Source organism: Oryzias latipes, chromosome 14, assembly GCF_002234675.1.
Source record: "Oryzias latipes chromosome 14, ASM223467v1".
Taxonomy (NCBI): domain Eukaryota; kingdom Metazoa; phylum Chordata; class Actinopteri; order Beloniformes; family Adrianichthyidae; genus Oryzias; species Oryzias latipes.
In genome coordinates, this window is record NC_019872.2 from 40,507 (window position 1) to 64,681 (window position 24,175).

The 24,175-nt window shown below is 43.3% G+C and overlaps 1 protein-coding gene across 1 annotated transcript; it reads right to left on the bottom strand.

Annotated features, from left to right (window-relative positions):
• Positions 1–45: 45 nt before the first annotated feature.
• Positions 46–23,861, bottom strand: LOC101164122 (52 kDa repressor of the inhibitor of the protein kinase; the record flags this gene model as incomplete). The annotated part of the gene is made up of 6 exons (XM_020700026.2): positions 23,663–23,861; positions 11,970–12,087; positions 11,699–11,797; positions 705–721; positions 295–331; positions 46–189 (listed from the first exon to the last, which is right to left on the bottom strand). Coding segments are annotated over exons 1-6 (501 nt in total), but the record flags the coding sequence as incomplete, so codon positions are not given.
• Positions 23,862–24,175: the final 314 nt, after the last annotated feature.

Below are 24,175 nucleotides of genomic sequence, written 5' to 3' on the forward strand. Positions count from 1 at the left end.
GAAATGAACTGAAGTTGTTGGACTTGAAGTCATCATCTGTTTTACCAGTAGAGGCTGTTGGCGGAATGCCCTGCTGTCCAAAAAGGGAAATAACTTCAAACAGATGCTCGAGATGTGTTTTAATTGCATCTTTTTCCAAATCCATCTGGACGTCTTCCACACCTGTCTCTGCATGCATCGTTTTGACCTCTGAAAAAATACAGAGAAAAAACAAAAACAAAAAACAAGGCATTAGTGATACTTTAAAGAAAGTGTCTTTTAGTTGTTTGTCAAATTATGAAAATGTCTTCTTACTTTTCTTCCCCATTTTCTCCATTTCATTATCTTTGGGCTATAAAAAAGCAGAAAAATCAACGGCTTTATTAGACATTATGAAGTTACATTAGGTCTCAAATATCACATACGTACGAGCCATGCATACATATTGTACATGCATATTAGGGGTGTACCAATACACTAAAATCTCAATTCAGTTCAGTTCAGAATTTCATAGGGCTCGGTTTGGTACATTTTGTGTATTTTTTAGATACAAAAAAGGCAGAAAAAAAATGACTTGCAAAATGCATTTATTGGTTTTATATAACAATAAATAAAAATAAATAAAAATAACAATAAAAATAAATAAAATTGACCAATGTAGGTGAACTGCTATAAAAAATAATAGAACTATTAGCTCTCAGGAAAATAAAATAAAAAAAGCTTACCCGATTACCATACTGATCTATAAACAAATACACAAATAAGTGTTGCAGTCAGATATAACTTGTACAAGAGAGGGAGATGCCAAATTACATTTGCAACCCAGATCCAGCACCTCTTCAATTGTAGTCCTGTTGTTCGGTGTTGTAGTTCAAGTTATGTTGTAGTAAAGCAGAAAGCGTTTCCAAACAGTGTTGAGTCTATACTGTGAACCAAATCTGCAGGGCCTCAGCCTGTCTAGCCCGATGGCATTTATGATCTCAGCAAACCAATGTTCAAAGGAGGGACGAGTTGTTGATTTCCAGTTTAGAAGAATTAGCTTTTTGGCCACTACCATTCCCAACTGTAGCGCTGTCTGTATATGTTGTGGCAAGTGGGAACTTTGTAAAGAACATCCAAAGATGGCCGAATATCTTTAGCATATGCATCTGAAAAGCATTTAAAGCAAGAAACAAATTTAGATACGATCCGCTTGAAGTCAGGGGGAAGTGAGAGGACCTCAAAGAGGGGGTGTGTAGTAGGGAGGACAAGACTTGGACACCACTCCCTGACAGTGTCTGACCTGAAGGTAACGAAAGAAATGGGACTTAGGAATCCTCTACCTGGAACTAAGCAATGTAAATGAATTCCATTTGGTGAATGCTCCATCTTGTTGACTGGGGGTAAATACATGATTTCGGCATATGGGAGCCTGCATTGAGTCACTAGGAGCCTGACATGCTGTTCTTATTTGGTGTAAGATGCAAAGGGAATTTTTTAGAATAAAGTTATGTTGGTGTATTTTGGATATTGGGGAAGAGCTTGAAAACAAAAGGGCTGGGAGTAAAGACTTTCCTACAGTGTTAGCTTCCAGCTGCACCCATAAAGGATTAGTCTCCACATCAGAATACTCACACTTCCAGTAGGTGAGAGCCCTGGCGTTAACTGCCCAGTAGCAGTGTCGGAAGTCTGGCAGACTCAGGCCACCATCTCTAGAGGGTTTCTGCAGGTGAGCCAGGTGAGCCTCTAGCTATTTTGTGTGTTTTGTAAGCCCCAAATAAATGGCAGTATTATCGAGTCCACTTTTTTGAAAAAAGACTAATTCAAATAAATTGGTACATTTTGAAATAGATACAAGGTAACCTAGGTAAGCTGACCATTTTAATTGCATTCACCCTGCCGATCATGATCAAGGGGTAGTAATTTCCAGGTCCCAATATCAGCCTCAAGTTTTTCTAGGGCCTCTGTAAAATTTAATTTGAAGAGCTCTTCTGGGTTTCTGGTCAGCTTGAGTCCCAGGTAAGTGAAGCAGTCATTTTTTTATCCTAAAGGGTAAGTTGTTCAGAAAATTATTTGTAAAATGGCCAGCTAATGGTATAAACTCACTCTTTTCCCAATGTAGGTTTTACCCAGAGGTCTACCCACATGTCAGGGAATGAATTTGCATGTTCACTCGGCTCATCATCAGCGAAAATTGCTTGGGTGTGAACACAAAAAAACCTGTTGAAAAACGCTGGCGAATAACGTGCGCCGATATTAGTCCCGGTGTGTACGACCCTTTAAGTGCACTCGCACTTAAATAGCTAATAGTTAATGTTGTAAATTGTCTCTTTTCTTTCCTTTTATTTATTTATGTATTTATTTTTTCTTCTCTTGAACAGACATGAGAGAGTAAGAAACGGAATTTTGATTCATTGTATGTGACGCACATGTGAAGAATCAACAATAAAGCTGACTTTGACTTTTGATCTGACAACTTTAAAAAAAAAAAAAACTTTCACACAAAAAAAGTGCTGTGATGCGGTGATGACGTCACCGCAGTGATGCGGTTATCGCCACACCCCTACTGTCACCTACAGTACAGACCAAAAGTTTGGACACAGCTTCTCATTCAAATATGCGAAGGTGGGTGTGTCCAAACTTTTGGTCTGTCCTGTATGTCACCTAATAGCATCTCTCCAGAAACTCAGGGTTAACATTAGTTCCGCCTCGGTGCAAAGTTAATTGGGGGGGGTGGGGGGGTGTACCAAAATGGTACAAACGTCAACCGAACCAAAATTACTGTTCCGAAATGGTTCAGTACCACAATACATAAATACCTTACATACACACGGCCGCTAGCATAACTCTACAACTATCTCTGGAGTTTCGTCGACGTTTGACCTCGGGAGAAGGCCCCCCAATCTTGAATTAAAAAAAAAAATCACTTTTAGTACCAGATACAAACTAAAACTCGTCGATATAGTAGATTTTGGCACAAAATGGCCGCCAAACCGTAGGTCATGTCGCCATCCCGTAATGAATTCAAAACTTCCTATGGATATCGCCGACAAGGATATATTGTTTTCGTTTGTCAGTTCGCAAAAGAATATTACGAATTTCTTCGTTTTTGCTAAGTCAGCACATTTTCCAACGTTTTTTGCCTACTACATTCCTTTATCAATCTTGCTGTGTGTTACATCGTTTTGTTCAGCGTCTTAAAGATGCAAGATGGCAGCCTTTTCCAAAGGTCAAAGGTCAACAACACTTCTGTGGTGTTTGTAGACTCAAGCTGGCAGCAAGTGTGTGCAAATTCGTGAAAATCGCTCAAACAAAAATGCTGTTTTCCCATATTGTGGAAAAACATAAAAATCGCCAATTCTCAGAGTTCGCCACAAAAGAGCTGCCAAGCTGTAGGTCATGTGGCCGTCCCATAATGATTTCAAAACTTTTTTGCGATATCCCCAACCGTGTGTTTTGGTTTCGTAACTGAATTTTTAAATGTTTTTTCGGCCCCATAAGCGATTTTCGGCCCATTCATTTTTTTACGGGATCGCTCGCCGTGATATCATCGTCTTGGGGTGGTGACATTCACTGTGTCGAAAATTCCTTTTCAATTTATCCTAGGTGTTTGCCCACTTCGACTTTTCGGGTATGCGGCGGGGGTCACATTTTCACTGACATGCGCCGAAATAGTTTTAACTGCGAAAACAATATGGTCCTTGATGTCAGGGATTGCTGTTGCGTTACGAAACCAAAACACACATGTCGGGGATATTCCAAGGAAGTTTTGATATCATTATGGCACGGCCACACTAGGGTTGGGCGATGTCCCCTAAATTGGCCGTTGACGATGTTTGCTGTCAACCATCGGGATGGACGATGATATCGTCGTGGGGGGGGGCTATTTTTAATTTTTCTGTCTTATATAATTGCTATTCGTTATTTTACTTTATTACTTTATTTATTTTATTTCCCAACTAATGACTCATCCGCGATGATCCAGTATAAACTGAGGGAAGTGACTTTAACAAAAAAGTAACAAACAAAATAGAAAAGAAGTAGTCCGCTCCTGCACTTAATTAGTCAAGTGGACCAGCGGAGCGCGGACTTACAGCTTTGTGTTTGAGGGGAAGGGGGGGGGGGGGGGGGTGCTTTGTTACATGAGCGCTATGTGTGGGAGATTTAGGACTGCGATCCGTCCCGCAGCTCTAGGGGAACTAGCTACCGAACTCAGAACCGGGTCTAAAAGTGTGTGTCTCGGAGCAGAGCTCGGATCGTCAGCACACACAGCGGCAGTGTGAGGCAGAAATGTCGCTCAGTCCTTAGAAACCGTTCAAAAAATCACGTGGATTTGTGTTTCCAGTCGTGTCCCGACAAAATAAAGGCTGATGTTATTCCCAAATGTTTGCGTGCAGCCAGGATGCAGCGCCACCCAAAGCTAATGTTGTTAGCCCGTGTTAGCATACTGCTAATAATGATCCTGGCTTCTTTCTGGCTCCGTTCAGAAAAAGCACTGACCACACGGATTAAAATTCAAATGATGAGCGAGCAGGTGTTTCATAATAACCGTAACATTGTTAAAAGCACGTTTAGAAGATCGTCTCGTATATTACCGAGCTGACATGTCAACTCGGCGCTGTTTAACATTGTTTTGTATTGAATTGTTACATTCAATAAAGTTTGAAAAAAAAAAAGCCACTCGGCGGAAGTTATATCCTCTTCCGGTATGTCAAACCCTACTGCGCATGTGCGAATGATTTATTCCGACTGAAAGTGTGACCTTAGTGAAAGTTTGTTATATTCTGAAAACGTTTTTCTGGGCCCATGTACACGGTTGGATTCTAATCCGACCATTGATCCCATCAAGATATTTTGCACATGTAACCGCGGATTATGGTGTCGACTCGCAACGTGGCGGGGGCGTGGCATCACGATGGTGTCTCTCCATCGGGATGTCAGTCACCCATCACGATGGACGATGGTATCGTCCATCGGCACAACCCTAGGCCACACCACCTTCAAGATCGTTCCCTCCAAGATCGATAAAGGAATGTGGGCGTGGTAAACAAAAAACAGTGGCAAAAAATATGCTGACTCAGCTAAAAAGGAAAAAAATTCAGATTTATTTTTAGAATCGCCTAATGAAATCGATATAACGGGGATATCCAAACAAAGATTTGAAATCATTACGGGATGGCAACATGACCTAAGGTTTGGCAGCCATTTTGTTCCGAAATCTACAATTTCTCTCCTCTCTCCTGAAGAGGAGAGGAGAGGAGAGAAGAGGATAGTCGGACGTCCGATCCAGGAACAACAGTGCAGTTTCCGTCCTGGTCGTGGAACAGTGGACCAGCTCTACACCCTGTTCAGGGTGCTGGAGGGTTCGTGGGAGTTAACTCACCCAGTCCTTATGTGTTTTGTGGATTTGGAGAAGGCGCTCGACCTTGTCCCCTGTGGGGGTTGCTCTGGGAGTATGGGGCCCGGGGAGCCTTACAGGGGGCTGTCCAGTGTCTGTATGACCGGAGCAAAAGCTTGGTTTGCATAGTAAGTCAGACTTGTTTCTGGTGCATGTTGGACTCCGGCAGGAGTCAACCGGTTGTCACCGGTTCGGTTTATAGGTTTTGTGGACAGAAATTCTAGGCACAGCCAGGGGCCGGAGGGGGTCTGGTTTGGGGAACACAGGATTTCCTCTCTGCTCTTTGCAGATGTTATCCTGTTGGCTTCATCAAGCCGGAACCTCCAGTGTGCATTGGGGAGGTATGCAGCCGAGTGTGAAGCGACTGGGATGAGGGTCAGGACCGCTAAATCTGAGGCCATGGTTCTTGACCGGAGAAAGGTAGTTTGCCATCTCTCGGTGGGTGGAGTGTCCTTACCCCAGGTGGAAGTGTTTGAATACCTTGGGGTCTTGTTCACAAGTGAGGGAAGATCGGAGCGTGAGATTGACAGGGGGATCGGAGCACCGTCCGTAGTTATGCGGTCGCTGTATCGGTCCATTGTGGTGAAGAGAGAGCCAAAAAGCAAAGCTCTCAATTTACCAGCCGATCTTCATTCCAATACTCACCTATGGTCATTATCTCTGGGTCATGACCGAAAGAAAGAGGTCCTGAATACAAGCAGCTGAAATGAGCTTCCTCCGTAGGGTGGCTGGGCGCTCCCTTAGAGATAGGGTGAGAAGCTCGGTCAACCGTGGAGAGCCCGGAGTAGAACCGCTTCTCCTCCACATCAAAAGGAGCCAGTTGAGGTGGCTCGGATATCTAGTCCGGATGCCTCCTGGACGCCTCCCTTGGGAGGTGTTCCGGGCATGTCCCCGAAGGCCAGCAGCATGTCCCGGGGAAGACCCAGGACATGCTGGAGAGACTACATCTCTCGGCTGGCCTGGGAACGCCTCGGGGTCCCCCCAGAGGAGCTGGAGGAAGTGGCGAGGGAAGTATGGGTATCTTTGCTTAGACTGTTCCCCCGCAACCTGGCCCCAAATTAGCGAAGATAGATGGATGGATGGATGAAATCTGCAATTTCGCGATTTTCACACAATTTGGAAAAATGAACTTTTATTCGAGAAATTTTCAGAAAATTTCACATACATGACACTACATAACTCTACGATTACCTCTGGAGTTTCATCGAACTTTGACTTAGGGAAAAAGTCGCCATCAAGAATAAAAAAACAAAACAAACACCTTTACTAATGGGTACTTTATCTTTTTTTGGGGATATTTAGCGATCATCACGTAACGACATGCACATGTTCAAAATCCTGTTTGCGCTCCCAAGCATTCTCTGGAGCAAAACGTCTATGCATGACCTAAAACCAGAGACTACTCTGGTTTTAGGTCATGCATAGACCTAAAACCAGGTCTACGATTCATTTCAATCGTGACCCACGATTGAAATGAACTGTTTAGATGCACAACGATTGGATCAACAATCGGCATAACCCACCTATCTCGATCGGAAAGAAATTTTGATCTGAACGAGTCTGATCGGGGCAGAGTATTCCGAACGGCGTGTTTACATGACGCATTTTTCTTCCGATAAGGCGTTCTTTCTAATTACTTTTGTCCATGTAAATGCAACTAGGGACTGCTGCTGCTGCTGGACATATCTAAAGGACACATTCTTCTGTTTGGCGCTTAAGCGTCACATAAAACTTAACAAAAAAAGACAAATGATTGTGTACATTGCATCGGAGGCATTGAATGTTTATGAGAAAGGCAAAAGGAGTTGGATGAAATCCACGAATAAGATAATTAACAAGACTAGGCTAATTAACAACCAACATTAATTAGCCATGAGGCAAATGTTGCTCCAAATTTTACTCCTCCAACAGTAAATTTGGTCTTATTTGGCACCTAGCAAGTGTTAATTTTGGACCCCGCCTGCATTCCTTTATCCTGTGAGAGTTTCTTTCTAAACTGGACGCTGATGTTTCTTTTGATCTTTTGTCCATTTTCCACAACCTTGAATAGACTTTTCCGTCTGTTAAACACCCAGAGTTAAGATGAGTGAGATGATGGAAACAAATTCACTTTGATGCAGACTCCTTTCTATTTTTTTCTTTAACTTTTCATAAAATCCGGTAAACTCAATAAAGTTTTGTTTTTTTTCATTACGAAGCAGCAGTTAGTTTTTTGCAGGGTCTGGAGTCATAAACAGTGAGTCTGACTGTCTCTTTAGAAGAACGTTCCATCCCATAACGAACTCTGGTCGGCATTCACAGCCGCAGACACGCCCCCTCTGCACGTTCTTCTCCTCCTGCCCGCTCGCACATCCAGACAGTGTTAAAGGCATCACGACAATCTTAAAATATAATAGTTATTTTACAAAACCACAGAGAGCCACAGCACAGGGATGAATAAGCTGCCGGTTGCCGACCCCTGGTTTAGAGGAAGACCAAAGAGGAGGTTTGTGGATGCAGTGAACAAGGACATGGAGGTATCCAATGTTAGAGGAGAATATGTAGAAGACAGGGTTAGATGGAGGAAACTGATTCGCTGTGGTGACCCCTGAAGGAAAAAGCGGAAAGGAAAAGAAATAGCAGTACTGGCATCTAAACCAACAAATAAATAGTTTCCCAAATACCATCTCTGATAGTGTCCTTTCAAGACATATCCATTCTGCCCATTCAAAAGCCTTTCCAGTATCTAAGTTTAGAAACATTGATGAGTTTGCATTTAATGTCATTAGTTTATGTAAGTTTGGTGACCTATGATAAATATTGTCTGAACTGCTTTAATTAATCTCGATTTATTTTAGCATTTTTGTAGTACTTGTTGTATTTGTAGTCTGCATACAGCCAATTTATAGGACATAAGTTAGAACAACATGGTAGATCTTTCCCTTCATTGTGAAACACTGATAGTGGCTTCCAACCATGTTTTCGACGGGGTTTCCTGTGCTTACTGCATATACCGTATATATATACACTTCACAGAGTAAAAGGCTTAAATTATTTACAAATATTTTATAGTACTCTCAATCCTCAATATTCATTTCGAAAAAGCAATTGCAGCGAGGAGGCGGGGCGATGACATCACTGCTTTCTCCGTGTGTCCGGCTGCTGAGAGACACAGACATTGAGACAATGTTCGCAGGGTGGATGTGAAAATGCTGCAAATGCAATCCCCTCTTTGCATTTTCGTTTTAATTATGACACAGAATAAGCGGTTTTAAGTATAAAATGAAAAAGCATTTTGAAATATTTCTTCTTCATTTAAATTTTGAGTCATTTGATGCAGTTACATTTTGAAAATGAAAAATTATTTCTGTTAATCTATTTTAATTGTCAAATTAGACATTCCTAAATGAATTTTGCTACACATTTACCAGATAAATTTTTGAAAATCAAATCTCAAATACTATTGTCTTTATCATTTTAATTAAGTGACAGAATAAGCAGTGTTGAAATAGAAAAGGAAAAGGCATTTTGAAGTATTGCTTTTTCATTTTAATTTTGAGTCAAAAAATGCAGCTTCATTTTGAAAATGAAAAAGCATTTCTGGTTTTGAGTTTTATTTTTAATTATGCTACAGAATCACTTCCATAGCAGGGCAACGCATGAATAGAATAAAAGCACCAGGTGCAACAAGAAGACTAGAACAGACATCATCAACACAACCGCGAACAGAAATGAGTGACTCTTGTAACAGAAGCAAAATCCGGAACCAATTCACTAATCGATCAAATGAAAAGAGAATTCAAAGTCTGCAGGAAAACAATTCCATCTGGAACCGGATCCACAAGCAACTTGCTCCTGAGAACTGAGAAAACCTTTTCCCAAATAGAGCAGATCATCACTTACTGAAGAAACCAGACCAGCTTCATATAGCTGAGACACTTAGTATTTTTGAATGCCAACCTTTACTGTGATGAAAAATCACATACAGTGGCCGTGCCTCAATGCGTTTGCACACATTGACGTTGAAGCACGCCTCCGTCTGCAGAGGGGCTTCTCCCCACAACAGACTCTAGCCCGCGTTCACAGCCGCAGACACGCCCCCTCAGCGCGTTCACGCTGCTTTCCTCCTTCTGCCCGCCCGCACATCCCGACGGTGTTTAAGGCACTGCGACAATCTCAGAACGCAATACTTATTTTACAAAACCACAGAGAGCCGCAGCACAGGGATGAAAGAGCCGCAGGTTGCTGACCCCTGTACTAAACCTATGATCAGGGATAGTACCTATGCTTTTTTTAAATAAAAAAAGGATTTGCTAAGCAAAATTGCGCCTCAGTTGTTGCATTGGCCATGAAAGTTACAGTACACTGGATCCACCCCTTATCTCTTCAGTTTTGATGTTTTAACTGAAAGACGAGATTCTTGGAGTAGGGAGGAGTCTTGGAGTAAAATTGCATTTTCTTTAGCTGTCCAAGCTTTTTTTTAATTGGGTTGTTTATTCCTCTGATATTATAAGTAATAAGTATCAGTAACATTGTTCTACTATTTGAATTTTTTATCATGACGTAACAATATTGTGTTTAAGACATTCATTTAAAAGGCAGGTCTGATTTACCGTAATTTCAGGGTTATAGAGCACACCCAATTACAGGCCGCATCCACCCAATTTAAACAGGTAAGTTCCCTTCGTACACACATAAGCCGCATCAGTGTGAAAGCCGCATGATGTTACCAACACGATCAGCCTGACACTGAATATTCTGACTCTGACTCTAGAGACAACTTTTGGTCTCACTGTGGGAGGAGTCAACATTGTGTCAACCAATGTATTTGAACATAGCCACATCTGCCAAACAGCATGGACGTCACTTCTGTTCACAGGTTCCTCAGTTATGGATTTTAAGCATGTTTAAAAGATCATCTCCTATATCACGGAGCTGCTAATAATGGGGTAGTGTCACTGTGACTCAGAGGTAAATTCTCTCCTGAGCTTGCACTGTTCTCTCTGTCACACGGCTGACTGGCTTTTCCAAACCCATTGGTGATGGTGGAATTTTTCAAACTGCTTTTAACCATTGCTTTTAACTTGAAAGCGGCATCATATTGTAGTGGCGGTCACGTGCACATTGGGTCTAATGGTACCAAGGGATTGTGGGATGCGGCTGGGCATGCATGTTTCTTTTTGTTGAACCATGACTGAAGTGTCTAAGACCTGAAGGTAGGTCCATGCTGTTTGTCTGTTTATAGGTATGTCGAAATCAAATTGGCTTGCTGCTCGGAGTTGAATCATGCATTCAGCCTCCGCTCCGTTACTGAAGGAGCGCTCAAGGTGGCCGCCAAATAAATCCATACATTAGCCGCATCACTGAATAAACCGCAGGACTGTAAGCGTTTGACAAAAGTAGCGTCTTAAGGCCCGTACACACCAGGACGAATTTCGCGCACGATATTCGCCAATGTTTAATGCCTCGTGACTAAACAAAGGGCACCAATGTGAGTGTGCACACCAACGCGAAAAACACCACGCGTGAAAGCGTCACTTTTTAAAAAAAAGAAAGTGCATAGCACTATTTTGACCAGATGTACCCATTAATGTAAATTTGTTTCAGTAAGTACCTCTTGCACATAAACAAAGACAGCTCGCTGTCATTACTTATTATACATTGAATTTGTATATGTTTTGTGACCAACTATATTTTGTACCATCATTTTTTATTTTGGTACCTTAAATCTGTAAGCCCCTTTCTCCATCATGGCCTTCCGTTCAGATGCTGTTAGCATAAGTCTTTTTTTTCCCTCCTCTAATCAGTGGTCCACCTCAGTCAGTCAGTCTCTCCTCAATTTTCTCCTCCTCCCCCCTCTCGGTCCACCTCAACATTCAGTTTTTCTCTAAATGTCAGCAGCACTTGATAGTATTTTTTTTTCTAACTCCAGCTCAAGTTTCAGTCATGCAGGGTATAAACACTTAGCTTGGATATTTTTCTTTTCGAAGCGTCTTATTTGCAGTTCCACAGAAAAATCTGACTCAAATAATTTTGTTCTCCGGGTTTCTTTTATTTTGGTTAAAAATTGCATTATCGTATTTAAAGAGCACTGTGAACGCTTTTACAATAGATGAAAAAACTACTGGAGTGGGACTTTACCTACTTCAACTAATTTAGCAATAGGCTATTTGCCTTGAGATTCTAAGCATCTGCAGCTAATGGCTTCAGCTTCTTTAGTGATTAATTTCTGCCCTTGGCATTCACACATTTTTGCAGGTAATGCAACTCATATGCCCAAAATATTTCATGTCGGTTATTTTTCTTTAAATCCTTCTGGTCAGAAGCTAGACATCCTTCTCACTGCTAATCTCAATTACCCACCACATCTTTGCTGTGCTTCAGCTGGCTGCTTTGAGGTGGGACTGATGCATCAAAAATAGTAGGTACGGCATCTTTCTTCAAGACTGCACCATCAGCATCCTGTAACCACAGCATGCAAAGTGTAAAAACTATGTTGTTAAGAGCAAAAAAGACAGAAATTCAATTCCTGGTCAAAACCTGTGCTTTAATCAATTAATCAAAAAAAATGTTTTCATCGTTTTTAAGACAAAAACATTACTGGACAGTAGCATTCATTCCATTAAGAACTTACACAGTCAAATGCAGATGTCTCAAAATGTCTTTTGCAGATTCTGTAGTATCTGTACAACTGCTCTGGGGATTTGCCGATGAGATTTTCTCCCTGGCATTTTTCAACCCACCTCCTGGATCTGGAAAAAACAAACAAAAAACATTTGAATTCTTTTTGACTGTAGTAAAACGTGCAGCATTTAACAAAAACTTTTGAAAAATTTTACATTTATCCACACACAAACCTAACCTAAAATCTGTGCATTTACACAATTTTGCAGGCCATTAGCTGCGTTTACACGGGCAAAAGTAATCGGAATGAACGCCTGATCGGAAAGAAAATGCGTCATGTAAACGCGCCGTTCGGAATACTCTGCCCCGGTCAGACTCGTTCGGATCAGAATTTCTTTCCGATGGAGATAGGTGGGTTATACCGATCGTTTATCCGATCGTGGAACATGTAAACGGTCATTTCGATCGTGTGTCACTACTGCTCTGGTTTACGTCATGCATAGACGGTGTTTCACTGAGAGAAAGCTTTGGAGCGCATACGGGACCGACCAGCTGCTCTGCGGAGGCCCAGCGCAAAGCGCCGCTCCGCTCTCGCCCCGCTGGCTCTCCCCTCTCTTTCACCCCTCACGAGGGGAGATGCGGGGCAGGAGCACTTCGTACCCCCCCCCGATGCTCACTCGGTCCACTGGCACCCGAGTGGGCAGAGGAGCTGGATTAATTACTTCGTGTCTGATGGGAAGAGGAGGCTTGTTCGGTGTGCGTTTTTTAGATTTGTTTTGTTATGTGTGGGAGAATTCAGACTGCGAGCCGTCCCGCCGCTCTGGGTTGGCGGCTGCAGGACTCAGGAGAGCCGCCAGCTCACGCAGCGAGTTTGGGGAAGCAGAAATAAATGTCGCTCAGTCCTTAGAAACTGTTCAAACAATCAGGTTTAATACGTCTCTGTTAAAGGACCAGGAATTTCTTGAATTCTTTAAAAAAGAGTGGGCAACCTTCTTAGACTTCAACAATACTCCAGACATCCCACCGTGCATTCTTTGGGAAACAGCATAGGCAGTCATGAGAGGGAAAATCATTTCTTATTCAATGCACAGAAAACGTAAAGAGGAAACAGATTTATTAAAATTAGTAAATAAAATCAAAACCCTGGAGACTGCTTATGCTGCTTCTGCACAGGAACACATTCTGGGAGATCTGAAAAATTTAAAGCTGCAGTTAAATGACATCATTAATAAACAAACACAATTTCAAATACAAAGGCTACGACTTGAAAGATTTGAAAACTCTAATAAATCTGGCAAATTTCTGGCTAATCAGCTTAAAATTAATAGAGAAAAATCATCAATCACCTCTATTACGGACCAAACAGGAAATGTCACTCATGACCCGTTCAAGATTAATAACGCATTTGAAAACTTTTATAAAAACTTGTACACACCGCAGATCAATCCGTCAGAGCAAAGTATTGACTCATTTCTTAATAATGTAAACCTACCCAGGCTAAATGAGGATCAAATCACAAACTTAGATTCTCCGCTCTCGCTGTCTGAACTTCATGAAGCTCTGTTACTTATGCCCAATGGTAAAGCACCAGGGCCTAACGGCTTTCCTGCTGAGTTTTATAAAGAATTCTGGGAACAACTGGCACCAACATTTTATAAAACGGTCACATCTATTAATGAGAGCCAACCAATGCCACCTAACATGAACTCAGCCAACATAATTCTTCTTCTAAAACCAGACAAAGATCCCACTAGTCCTTCAAGCTATCGCCCTATTTCTCTAATCAATGCAGATGTAAAAATTATCTGCAAAGCACTAGCACAGAGAATAGAAAAAATCACTCCTCACATAATTCACTTCGACCAAACTGGATTCATCAAAGGCAGACACTCGGATGATAATGTCCGTAGACTAGTTAATATAATAGACTTTGCCACCATTGAAAACCAGGAAATGACGGTACTATCGCTGGATGCTGAAAAAGCCTTTGACAGAGTAAATTGGAAGTTCCTTATTGCCGCCCTCCATAAGTTTGGTTTTGGAGAAGCATTCATCAATTGGATCAAAATATTATATCACAACCCCAATGCATCAGTTAGAACTAATAAACAGACTTCAAACAGGTTTTTTTCTTGGAAGAGGAACCAGACAGGGATGCCCACTCTCTCCTTCTCTTTTTGCTATATTCATTGAGCCTTTAGCTGCAGCAATAAGACAGAATGAGAGCATTATAGGAATAAAAACCAAACACAGCCATCATAAAATTAGTCTTTATGCGGATGACATATTACGGTTAAGGAATTTACACTCTGTAAATGAAACAGCAATGATCATAAATGAATTCTCCTCCATATCAGACTATTCCATTAATTGGAATAAGTCTGTTTTATTACCACTCAACAGGAATATGGAACAAAGACTCACAATTCCAGTTAAAACAGGAAATATCAAATATCTGGGTATCTACTTTTCCCCCAAACTATCAGAACTGGTGCAGCTAAACCTCACCCCATTACTGAAAAGCATACAGGACGATCTAACACGCTGGACCAACCTGCCTCTATCCCTTATGGGCAAGGTAGCCACGGTTAAAATGAAAATCTTACCCAAGGTTAATTATCTCTTCTCAATGATTCCCACACAACCGCCATTAAAATGGTTCAAAACATTAGACTCATCCATATCAAGCTTTCTATGGAACAACAAACCTGCAAGAATTAGTCTAAAAACTTTAAAATCTGCAAAAAGCTGTGGAGGATTAGAATTACCTAACTTCCACAAATACTTTCTTGCAAATAGATTACAATACATCTTAAAATGGTTAAAAAATAATCCAGAAACCAACGCATGGTTAGACTTGGAACAGGCGTTATGTGGAAAGATCAACCTGTCACAGCTACCATTTATTAGCCAAACAGTTAAAAAACAGGATTGTTTCAAAAGCATTAATATAAATGCCACTTTAACAGCTTGGTGGGAAATTTCTCAAAATATCAAAATCATCAATTCAACCGTGCAAAATGACACCCATCTGGAACAACCCGGACATCCTTATTGACAAAAAAATGATTCACTTCCCAGCTTGGCAAGCAGGGGGCATAAAACAACTAGAGCACGTAATTATTGATAGAAGATTCATAACTCCCCAGGAACTTCAAGACAAACATGGAATAAATAACTTCTTGGAATATCAGCAACTTAAATCAAGTATTACTAAAAAGTATAAATTTAAAGACGACGATTTAAAGCTACCAGATGTAGTTACCACTCTGATTAATTTTTCAATGAATAGAACTCTCTCCAAAATATACAAACTTTTATGTAATTTAGATAACAATATTGCCCTTCCAACAAAAAAATGGGATGCAGATTTGAGCATCAGCACAGATGAAAGCTTCTGGTCAGAACTCAGTCTAAACACCTTTAAACTGACAAAAAGTCCAAATCTGCAGCTAATCCATCTCAAAACTCTTCACAGAATTTACTACACTGGACAGAGGATGTTCAAGATGGGTCTCAGTAACTCAGACATTTGCGAACACTGTGATAATAATCTACCCGACAGCTACATGCACGCACTGTGGTTCTGCACTCCTGTCCAGGCTCTCTGGCAGCAGGTATGTGCCGATTTATCAGTCTGGCTTAAGGTTTCAATCACGGCCTCACGGTCACTTTGTGTGCTCGGTGACATGAGTGCCATCGATATAGAAGAAGGATTAGCATCTATCATTTTCATAACTCTTTGTATTGCCAAAAAAACTATTTTAATAAATTGGAAAAACAAGAAAAATATAAACATAAGTCAACACAGAAATCTGCTGTTTGATCATATCAGCTTGGAAAAAATGTCAGCCCAAAGCTCAAGTAACTTTGAAAGAATTCAGTCTCTCTGGTCTCCTGTGGTTAACACCATGGCTTAGGGGGTGGGGGGCTTGGTCGTCGCTGCTCCTTGCCCTTCTGCCGTGGTTTGGGGTGGGGGTCGGGGCCTCCGGTGCCTGGCGGGGGCGGTGGGGGCTCCGTTGGTCGGGTCCGGTGCCTGGGTGGGGCCGGCTGGGGCGCTGCGTGGTCCTCTGGGCTTGGGTGTGGGGGTGCGTGGTGGGGGGGTGGGCTGGCTTGGCTTGGGGGAGTGGTCCCTTTGCCTGTGCTGGGAGGGGGTTGGCGGGGGGCCCTGCTCGGGGGGGGGGGGGGGGGGGGGCAGCGGCGCCGGATGGGCTGCCCATCTGCACCTGGGGCTGGGATCGGCCCTTCCCTGGCTCTGGGACGGGACTACCCTCTCGGGGCCCCCGGTCGCTCTGGGTGTCATCCGCTTCGGCTGTGGGGTCTGGGGTGGGGGGCTTGTCGGCCCTGTCCTGTGGGGGGGTGTTCTGGGGGGGAGGGGGCATTATTGGTACGGGTCGGGGGGGCTAACGGGTCGGGGTCTCCGCTGAAGCAATCAGTGGTTGCCTCGGCCGGTTGGCCTCCTCGGTCCCGTCAAGGCCTGACCAGAGCTCCTCTAGGGCCGGCGTCTGGGGGTGGGGTACTGGGCTTGCTCCGGGGGGGGCAACGTTTTCTGGCTCCTCTCTCTCTGTGTGGGGTGGGTGGTGCCGGGCCTGGGGTGTCGGCGCCTCCGGGGGTGGGGCCCCTGGGCTGGGGCCCCTGGGCTGGGTGGCCCTGGCCCCTTTGCTGGGGGGGGGGGGGGGGGGGGACAGCTGTTTGACCACCGGGGGACAGTCTACCAGCTGTCCCCAACTTACCCCCTTTCCTCATATAACCTCATATTAGGGTGAGGGGGTGGGGGGGTCTAGCCTGCGATGCGCCTTGGGGGGGGGGCTACTTGGCAGTGGCCCCCCTCCTATGGTTGCCGTATGGAGTGGGCCCCCCCTCTTTCGGTTTTATTTACACCTTAGACATGTAGGGTCCTTGGTAGGGGGGGTGCTTGGACATCACTGTGAGTAATCAGGAGATGTCCCCTTAGTGCCCTACTCGCCAATTTTAACTGCACCCCCCTTAGTACACACACCCCTCCCCCTTCAATATATACATTCCAACATAAACACACACACATGCACACACACACCCTCTCAAACACACATACACGCACACACATTTTGCAAGGAAGGTGGGAGCTGGGTCCATCTGTCCCCTACCCCTTCCCTGGTGGGGGGTGCGGGCCCCTTGGCGACGGCGGCCGTGTCCCTTGGGTGCCGGCTCCCTGGGCCCGGCGGTGCTCTCTCCGCACGGTGGGGGGCTTCATATTACACCTGAGCCGGGGGTGTTCGTGTCCCTGGGGGGTGGGTCCTGGTCCTTGCCCCTGAGCGCTGGGCCCCGCCAAACTTCCAACATGGCCGAGCCTGGTCGGGCCATATTTATAACACCCCTTGTGGGCCACCCTTTTTTCCCCGGGGTTCCCCCCTCCTGGGCGGGGGTGGCGGGCCCCTGCCTTGCTCCTCCCTGGACCAACCGTGGGCCGGGTGGGTGGCTGCCTGGAGTGCGGAGCGGGTCTCCCTTGGGGGGTCCTGGCTCGTACCTGGGGTTGGGGCGGGGGGATGCCCGTAACTCCTGGGTGGTGGTGGGGTGCTCGTCTGGGGCTGTGGGCGTCATTCTCCGGTGGGGCCCTGCGTTGGGCTCTTCCGGCGCGGCGGGGGGGTTGCTTTCCTGGCTGGGCTGGGGCGGCACTCTCTTTCCCTCCGTGCCTCCCTCCTCTCTGGCTCTGGGGGCCTCGCGGCAGTCCTGCTGGCCCTGGCCTGGGTGGCGGTCTTGGTCGCCCGGGGGGCGGTTGTTCCCTGCCTGTTCCCGTGTGGCGTTGGGGGAATTCCGGCTGCCGCTGCTGCTGCAGCGGGGGTCTGGGTGTGGGGGTGGCTGGGCGCTCCTCCTCTTTCTTTTCACACTCCACCATCCATTTTAGAAGAACATAAACACTCACCTGAGCACAGGTGTTAGCTCACCTTTGCACTAATAGTTTGCATGATTGAATGAATGAAAGATTTCACACTAGTTGGTTTAAAGGCATAGGTATGCGTTCGTGAACACTATCTGTTTTGTGTACATGTTGACATGTGAACATTTTTTGCAGCTAGCAGGTGTGTTGATAATATTTGAGTGTGTGTGAACAGGCCCCGCCCTTTTTGTACTACATTTGAACCGTACCATAATGATAAACAACCAGTAAACCTAAGCCTGCACAATATACCGCAAATTTATCGTTATCGCAACATCAAGCTGTGCAATATGCATACCGCAAAAAATGGCGAAAATCGCAATAAATGGTTACCTAAAATGTGCTAAAACAAACTCATGGCAGCTTGAAATATTGAACAAATGAAATAAATCCCTTTATGCATTTAACCAATCGGAAGGGACCCGTTTACGTTGTTGATCAATCAGATGAGCCCTTTTATGTTTGATGTTTGCCTCCTACGTCGACAAGGGTCATTTGGAGTATAATTTTTAAACTGTTGCAGTGAAATGGAAATGATGTTTTTGGTTGTTTTGCTGTTTGTTTATATACCGCAAATTATACCGTTATCGCAATATTAATCACCAATATCGCATATCGCGAGTTTTCCTCATATCGTGCAGCCCTAAGTAAACCTGTCTGCTCTATGCTGCTTCATGGTCTTACCCCCCCCTCTCACTATCACCCCCCCCCCCCCCCCCCCCCCCCCTGACATCCCTCCCTCTTCTTCCCTTCTTTCCTTTTCCGTCCGGTCCAGCACCAAAGATTTTCAAACATGGTTGAAATGAATAAAGTTTGGCCTCAATTATAAAAGGGGTTTATTCAGTCATACCTTTGGTTCGTCTGAAGATTAATAACCCATGTTGTTAAAGTAAAATATGTCCAACACAAGAGGCCCTCAGCTCTCATCTGCCTGCCTAGCTGTTGGACAGGACAAGTAAAAAAAAAAAAAAGATGCAGATTGCAGCGTTTTATGGTCCTGGATTTTGTGTCCATCAGGCTAATGTTGTTAGCCTGTGTTTATAGCCTGTCCTAACCCTTCTTCGAGCACTGATCACACCGACTAAATAAAACCATGAGCGAACAGGCGCTTCATACTATTCATGACATTAACAAAAGCACGTTTGGAAGATCGTCTCGTATTTTACCGAGCTGCTGCATAAAATAAATGTCTATGGCAGCTGTTTGTTTAGAACGGGACCTATTTCCTCATCCGAGAGTTTTCAACACTACTGCACATACCCAAATGATTCATTCCGACCGAAAGTGTGAGCCATGGGAACGTTTGTTCTAATAGGAAAAAGGTTTTCTGATCCCATATGCACGGGTGAATTTCAACCCGACCATTGATCCGATCAAGATATTCTGCCCATGTAACCGCGGCTACTGTTGCAATTGTCTCAGTTCATAAGATAACACAATTATGAGTCTTTTTTTCAGGAATGCCTTTAATCCTTTCCTTTGCATTCCCTTACTCACACCAACTCGCTCTAACTTTCAACAATACAATTGTTTTCTGACCAAAACCCAGGAGAAGCCCTAAAACCTTGTTTTCTCCTTTAGAAAAATACAACACTGTAATGCATTTATGATGCTGTTACTTTTATGCTTAATATAAATGAACCGTTTTGTCAAGAATATATCGAAATATAATGTATTCAAAACTAAGTTGTTTTTTTTTTTAATTGTGACAAAGGGCCATACCATAAATTAGACACCCTCAGCAGCATAAGATCCTCCCACAAAAGCTAATGTACTGTAACAAAAACTTAAACTAAGCAAGTCAAATATGCCATTTTCTTTTAATACACCATGTTTACCTTAAAGTCTCGTCAACCTTTCCTCTCTTTGCTACTGCTGTTAACCTGAATATAGACTGGACCTCATTCGTTTATGATCCCAAATAATTCTTTTTAGCAACTTCTTTCTGGACAGCAACTAAAGACTATTTAGCAGTATAGGATAGTACATGCTTTAAGCGTTTCTAAATTATAAACAAACTTTACAGAAGATCAAACATTTTACCAAAGTTACCAAAGTGTAATCTGTGCATTCAGAGGTTGTTCACAAAGCCTCTTGATATAGATTTTACACTTTTATTTTTCTAGTCTACAAGCACTTCAGCCATAACTTCATAAAGGATACTAATTAGTTAAATCATTGCTAAGAAGTAACCTTTAATGTTTCTTTAACCAGATAACATCAGTTCCGACACTAGGATGGATAGGTGGCTCCAGTGCCTCAGATTGGCGACTCTTTCCTGGTAGCTCCACCCTTAGAATCCTTTTATTAACATAATGAATGAATGTTCTTCTCAACGAGTCCGAATCATTTCAATCTGTTTCCCTGCACACCCCCCCCCCCCCCCCCCCCCGATCTGAAAATGAAACAATAACACATTAGCCGTTTTTCTGATTGATTCATTCCTGTCCCTATCCATCCTAGTCACTCTGCCTCTTCCTCAGAGCCACTGTCTCTAAACCAACAACATGGCTGTTGTCAAAATAGTCTTCTACACCTTTATTTTTGCTGACACTCTTCTCACACATTACACCAGAATCGTTCGCCCATCTGTTACAACATGATTTCACAATTCTCTTCACCCCTTTCCCACACTCTGTGGTTCTGGACTGTTGACCCCAGGTGCTGGAAGACCTACTCCAATGAAAATTGTGTTTTGGTTTTTTGACATGTTCTTATAGCATTTTTCTTATGATGGAGACATATTTAAAAGAATTTAAGATTAACACTTTCTGGATGGAGGCTGCTATTTGTTTGTGGGAAAAGAAGATTGTGACTCCAGATAAAGCTTACTGGCTTTGTTGCAGAAAAAGGTCCTTCTGGTGAGATGATCAGATGTGACAATGACAATTGTCAGGGCTCCAGACTGCGACCATTTGGTCGCATTTTGCGACCAAAATTTGAGAGTGTGCGACTGAATTTTACATCCAGTCGCACATGTGCGAGCAGTAAATTTGCTTCCCCCACCCTTTGTATTTTTTTATACATCAAACGTTGAAGGGGCACGTCAATGATCAATGAAATAATCAATGAGACGCGAGCGCACATATTCATTAAACACGAGCACACACTCGCGTGATGCCCGTCTGTGAGGCGGCCACTGCGTGTGAGAAGAATAGGGAAAGCCACTGTGAGTGGCTAAATGCGTGGAGGGGGAGGGGCCTAGAGATAATCGAGCGCGCGTAAACATCTGTGGGAAGGAATCATCACAACCTGATATGTGTGCGTCTGAGCTATGAATAAGCGAACTATTGATTCGTTCTTCCCACCTGCGGCTAGTGTATGCAGTCCGTGCTGAACTTTTCTCTGGGCCGCACAGTCCCGGAGGAAGGTTTAGGTTTTGGTTACGGTTACGGCGGTGCATCAAACGGGTTACGGCAGCACACCGCTCCCGTCCCGCGGGAGTCGGGTCAGTTGAGGAGATTAAATATCCCACACCTACATGCGTGACAGCTAACGGGGCTTGAACTTTAAACACGCTCGAGCAAAAACAACATTAGTTTTAGACACACTGAAAATACGTGGGGAAAATCAAACGATAGACGTGTTTGAGATGAACCGGCGGCTCGCCTGGATCGTTTGGGCGGGGGTGGGGTGGGGTGGGGTGGGGGGTGGGGCTGTGAGATGAAGGCGAATCTGCAGCGAGACTAAAGGAGGACAGGAAGATGGAGTTGTCCTTAACATTCAATTTAGTTTTAATATTCTTCTCCCCCTTAGTGTGATCTGTGTTATTATATATTTTATGATTATTTTAATGTTTTGTGATGTATGTAGCCTTTTTTAATGAATTGGTATTTTAAATTATTTTAATTAATCACTCCACTACAAAAACCATCAGGACACATGTCCCATAATGCATTGTTTTGTAGTCTGTAGGGCAGCTTTCAGTCAGTTCAGTTTCCAGCTGTGTCCGGGTAGGTTTGCCCCTTGCTCCCACCCCTTTCTCCCGATATTTTTGTGATGATTGACAGGTGATGTTGGAGCAAAAACAAAAATATATGTCACCCACCAGGTGATCTGCGCAGCGTTGAGTTCACCTGGGTGATCTCAAACACGCTTGTTGTGCATCCTGGCTGCACCTATTTGGTGTCACAAAGATAAATTTCCATCAGTTTTCTTTACTTATTTGTACTGTCATGACAGCGATGCTTTTGTCAGTTTACCTGCATCTTCAAAAGTGCAGAATAAAATGTGACACTGAATTTGAAACATCACATTTTAATTTCTGCATCTATTATTAAAGTATTTATTAGTAATACAGTGGAAATTAGTAGATTTGGTTAGCATGTTGATTTACGGTATGCGCCCCTAAATTTTCTGGTTGTGCCCCTAAAATTTTCAGTTAGGGGCCACTGTGCTCCTAGTGAAAAAAGTTAGTCTGGAGCCCTGATTGTCATTTTCAACAGTTTCATTTGTCTTGCCTAAAAACAAATCAAATCCCCAAATCTGTAACGGTTGAAACCTGTGGATTGCCGTCCCGGCAGATGCGGGCTCCCGTCTTTGAAAAGGGGAGGGGTAGTGGGCACAGGCAGCAAGGTGAGGCGGCGCTCTGAGTAGAACACGCTGCCCGTCACATACCACACACTGCACCGTGTGAGTATTGCTTTACTGACAATATTTGGCTCCACGTGTGCATGTGAGCAGTCTTTCTCACATCTAAAGAACATTAAGACCAAATCTACGATCACAATTAACGGATGAAAGTCTCAATGCCTGCATGAAGCTAAAACTCACCAAGTATCAACCAGACTAGACCATCAGCAAAACCACCATGCAGCACCAGAGTCACATTAATGCTAAGAAATATTCATCATTTAATAGCAACATCATAATGTAGCGTCCCTTTCCCACACTGAGGCACGGAGACTTAATGTCTTTCAAGTTCTTTATTGTGGTTACTGCAGGCCGTAACCAACACCGTAAAACCTATTCAGCAACTCCTGAATCTCTCCTGTCGAGAGCGCCCCCCCAACTTTATATTCTCACCACCAGCCCACCTATTTCCTTATTCGGCTCATAGCTGAACTCCATTGGTCCAAAATCAACAATCGGCTGAGCGACAGAACTGAGGGCCAATCAGCATCTCTGCTTGATGCGTTCAAGAACTCCGGAACTTAGAACGCCACCCAACAACCACCCAGTTAAACTCAATAACAATGTTATTAAAAAGAATCCACAGACTTATTGTACTTTAGAAGTGTTATAATTACATAAAATGCTCACATTCACTTGTATTTTTAGTTTTAAACATATTGCATGGTTCTCACGAAATTACATTAATATGTGGGGTTTAAGGCTTTCTCGGCCAAAAACGTTCCCGACCCCCGCTCTAGCCTATATGTTTAAAAAAAAAAAAAAAAAAAAAAAAAAAAAAAAAAAAAACACTCCAGCGAAATACTATAATTTTGTACAACTTATTTTCATGACTTCTTTAAAAAATTCAATTAACCAATTATTCAACGCTCATAATGCTAAAAAAATGTTAAAACCACGATTTTAATTCATCGGGGAACAGTCGCTACCATACAATCGCGTATGGCGGTACCTTTTGAAACCTGTTCTACAATTGAAGTTTTTTTTTTAATATACCAAGACAAACATATTTACCAGATTTAAATCTAAACATCGTTGACCAAGAAACCCAATCAGGAAACTCAAAATGAATGATCTGTACAGAATGCAGAAAACCAGAACTGTCTCAGTCTCACACATCGATCTGGATTAGGCCCCGCCACAATATTTGTTACCTTTCTTGATCATGAGGGAACCGGAACATTGGCTGAAAGTCCGTTTTGCCGCTGGGGCATGTCAGCACAGCGCAACGATTCTGCATGCTCTGTATAAAATCCACGGTATTTATGTCATATATTTGAAAGAGTCGACGGAAGCAAATAACACAAGCCTCTAAGCCTCTACTTCGTGGGCTTTATGAAAACCTACTTCCGGTTCCGCTTGTTCCTCAGAAATCTATCACAGATGCGGTGTTGTATAAAGCACGTATTTGACAACAGTTTGTTGTACGTAATGTATTCAATTTCTATACGATTTAGATGTGTGAGATGTGTTTTGTATCGTACAAATTTATTTTGAAAAGCCTCATCAAACAACGGACCTTTTTTTCCAACTCTAACAGTACAAAAAAGGCAGGATGGATTTTCTTTTTCCAAAGAACATTCAAGAACCGTGGAAGCATATTGCATTCAATTCAAAACATTTTTTGTGCATTTAAAAAAAACACGGATGATCTGTGAATTGATTTT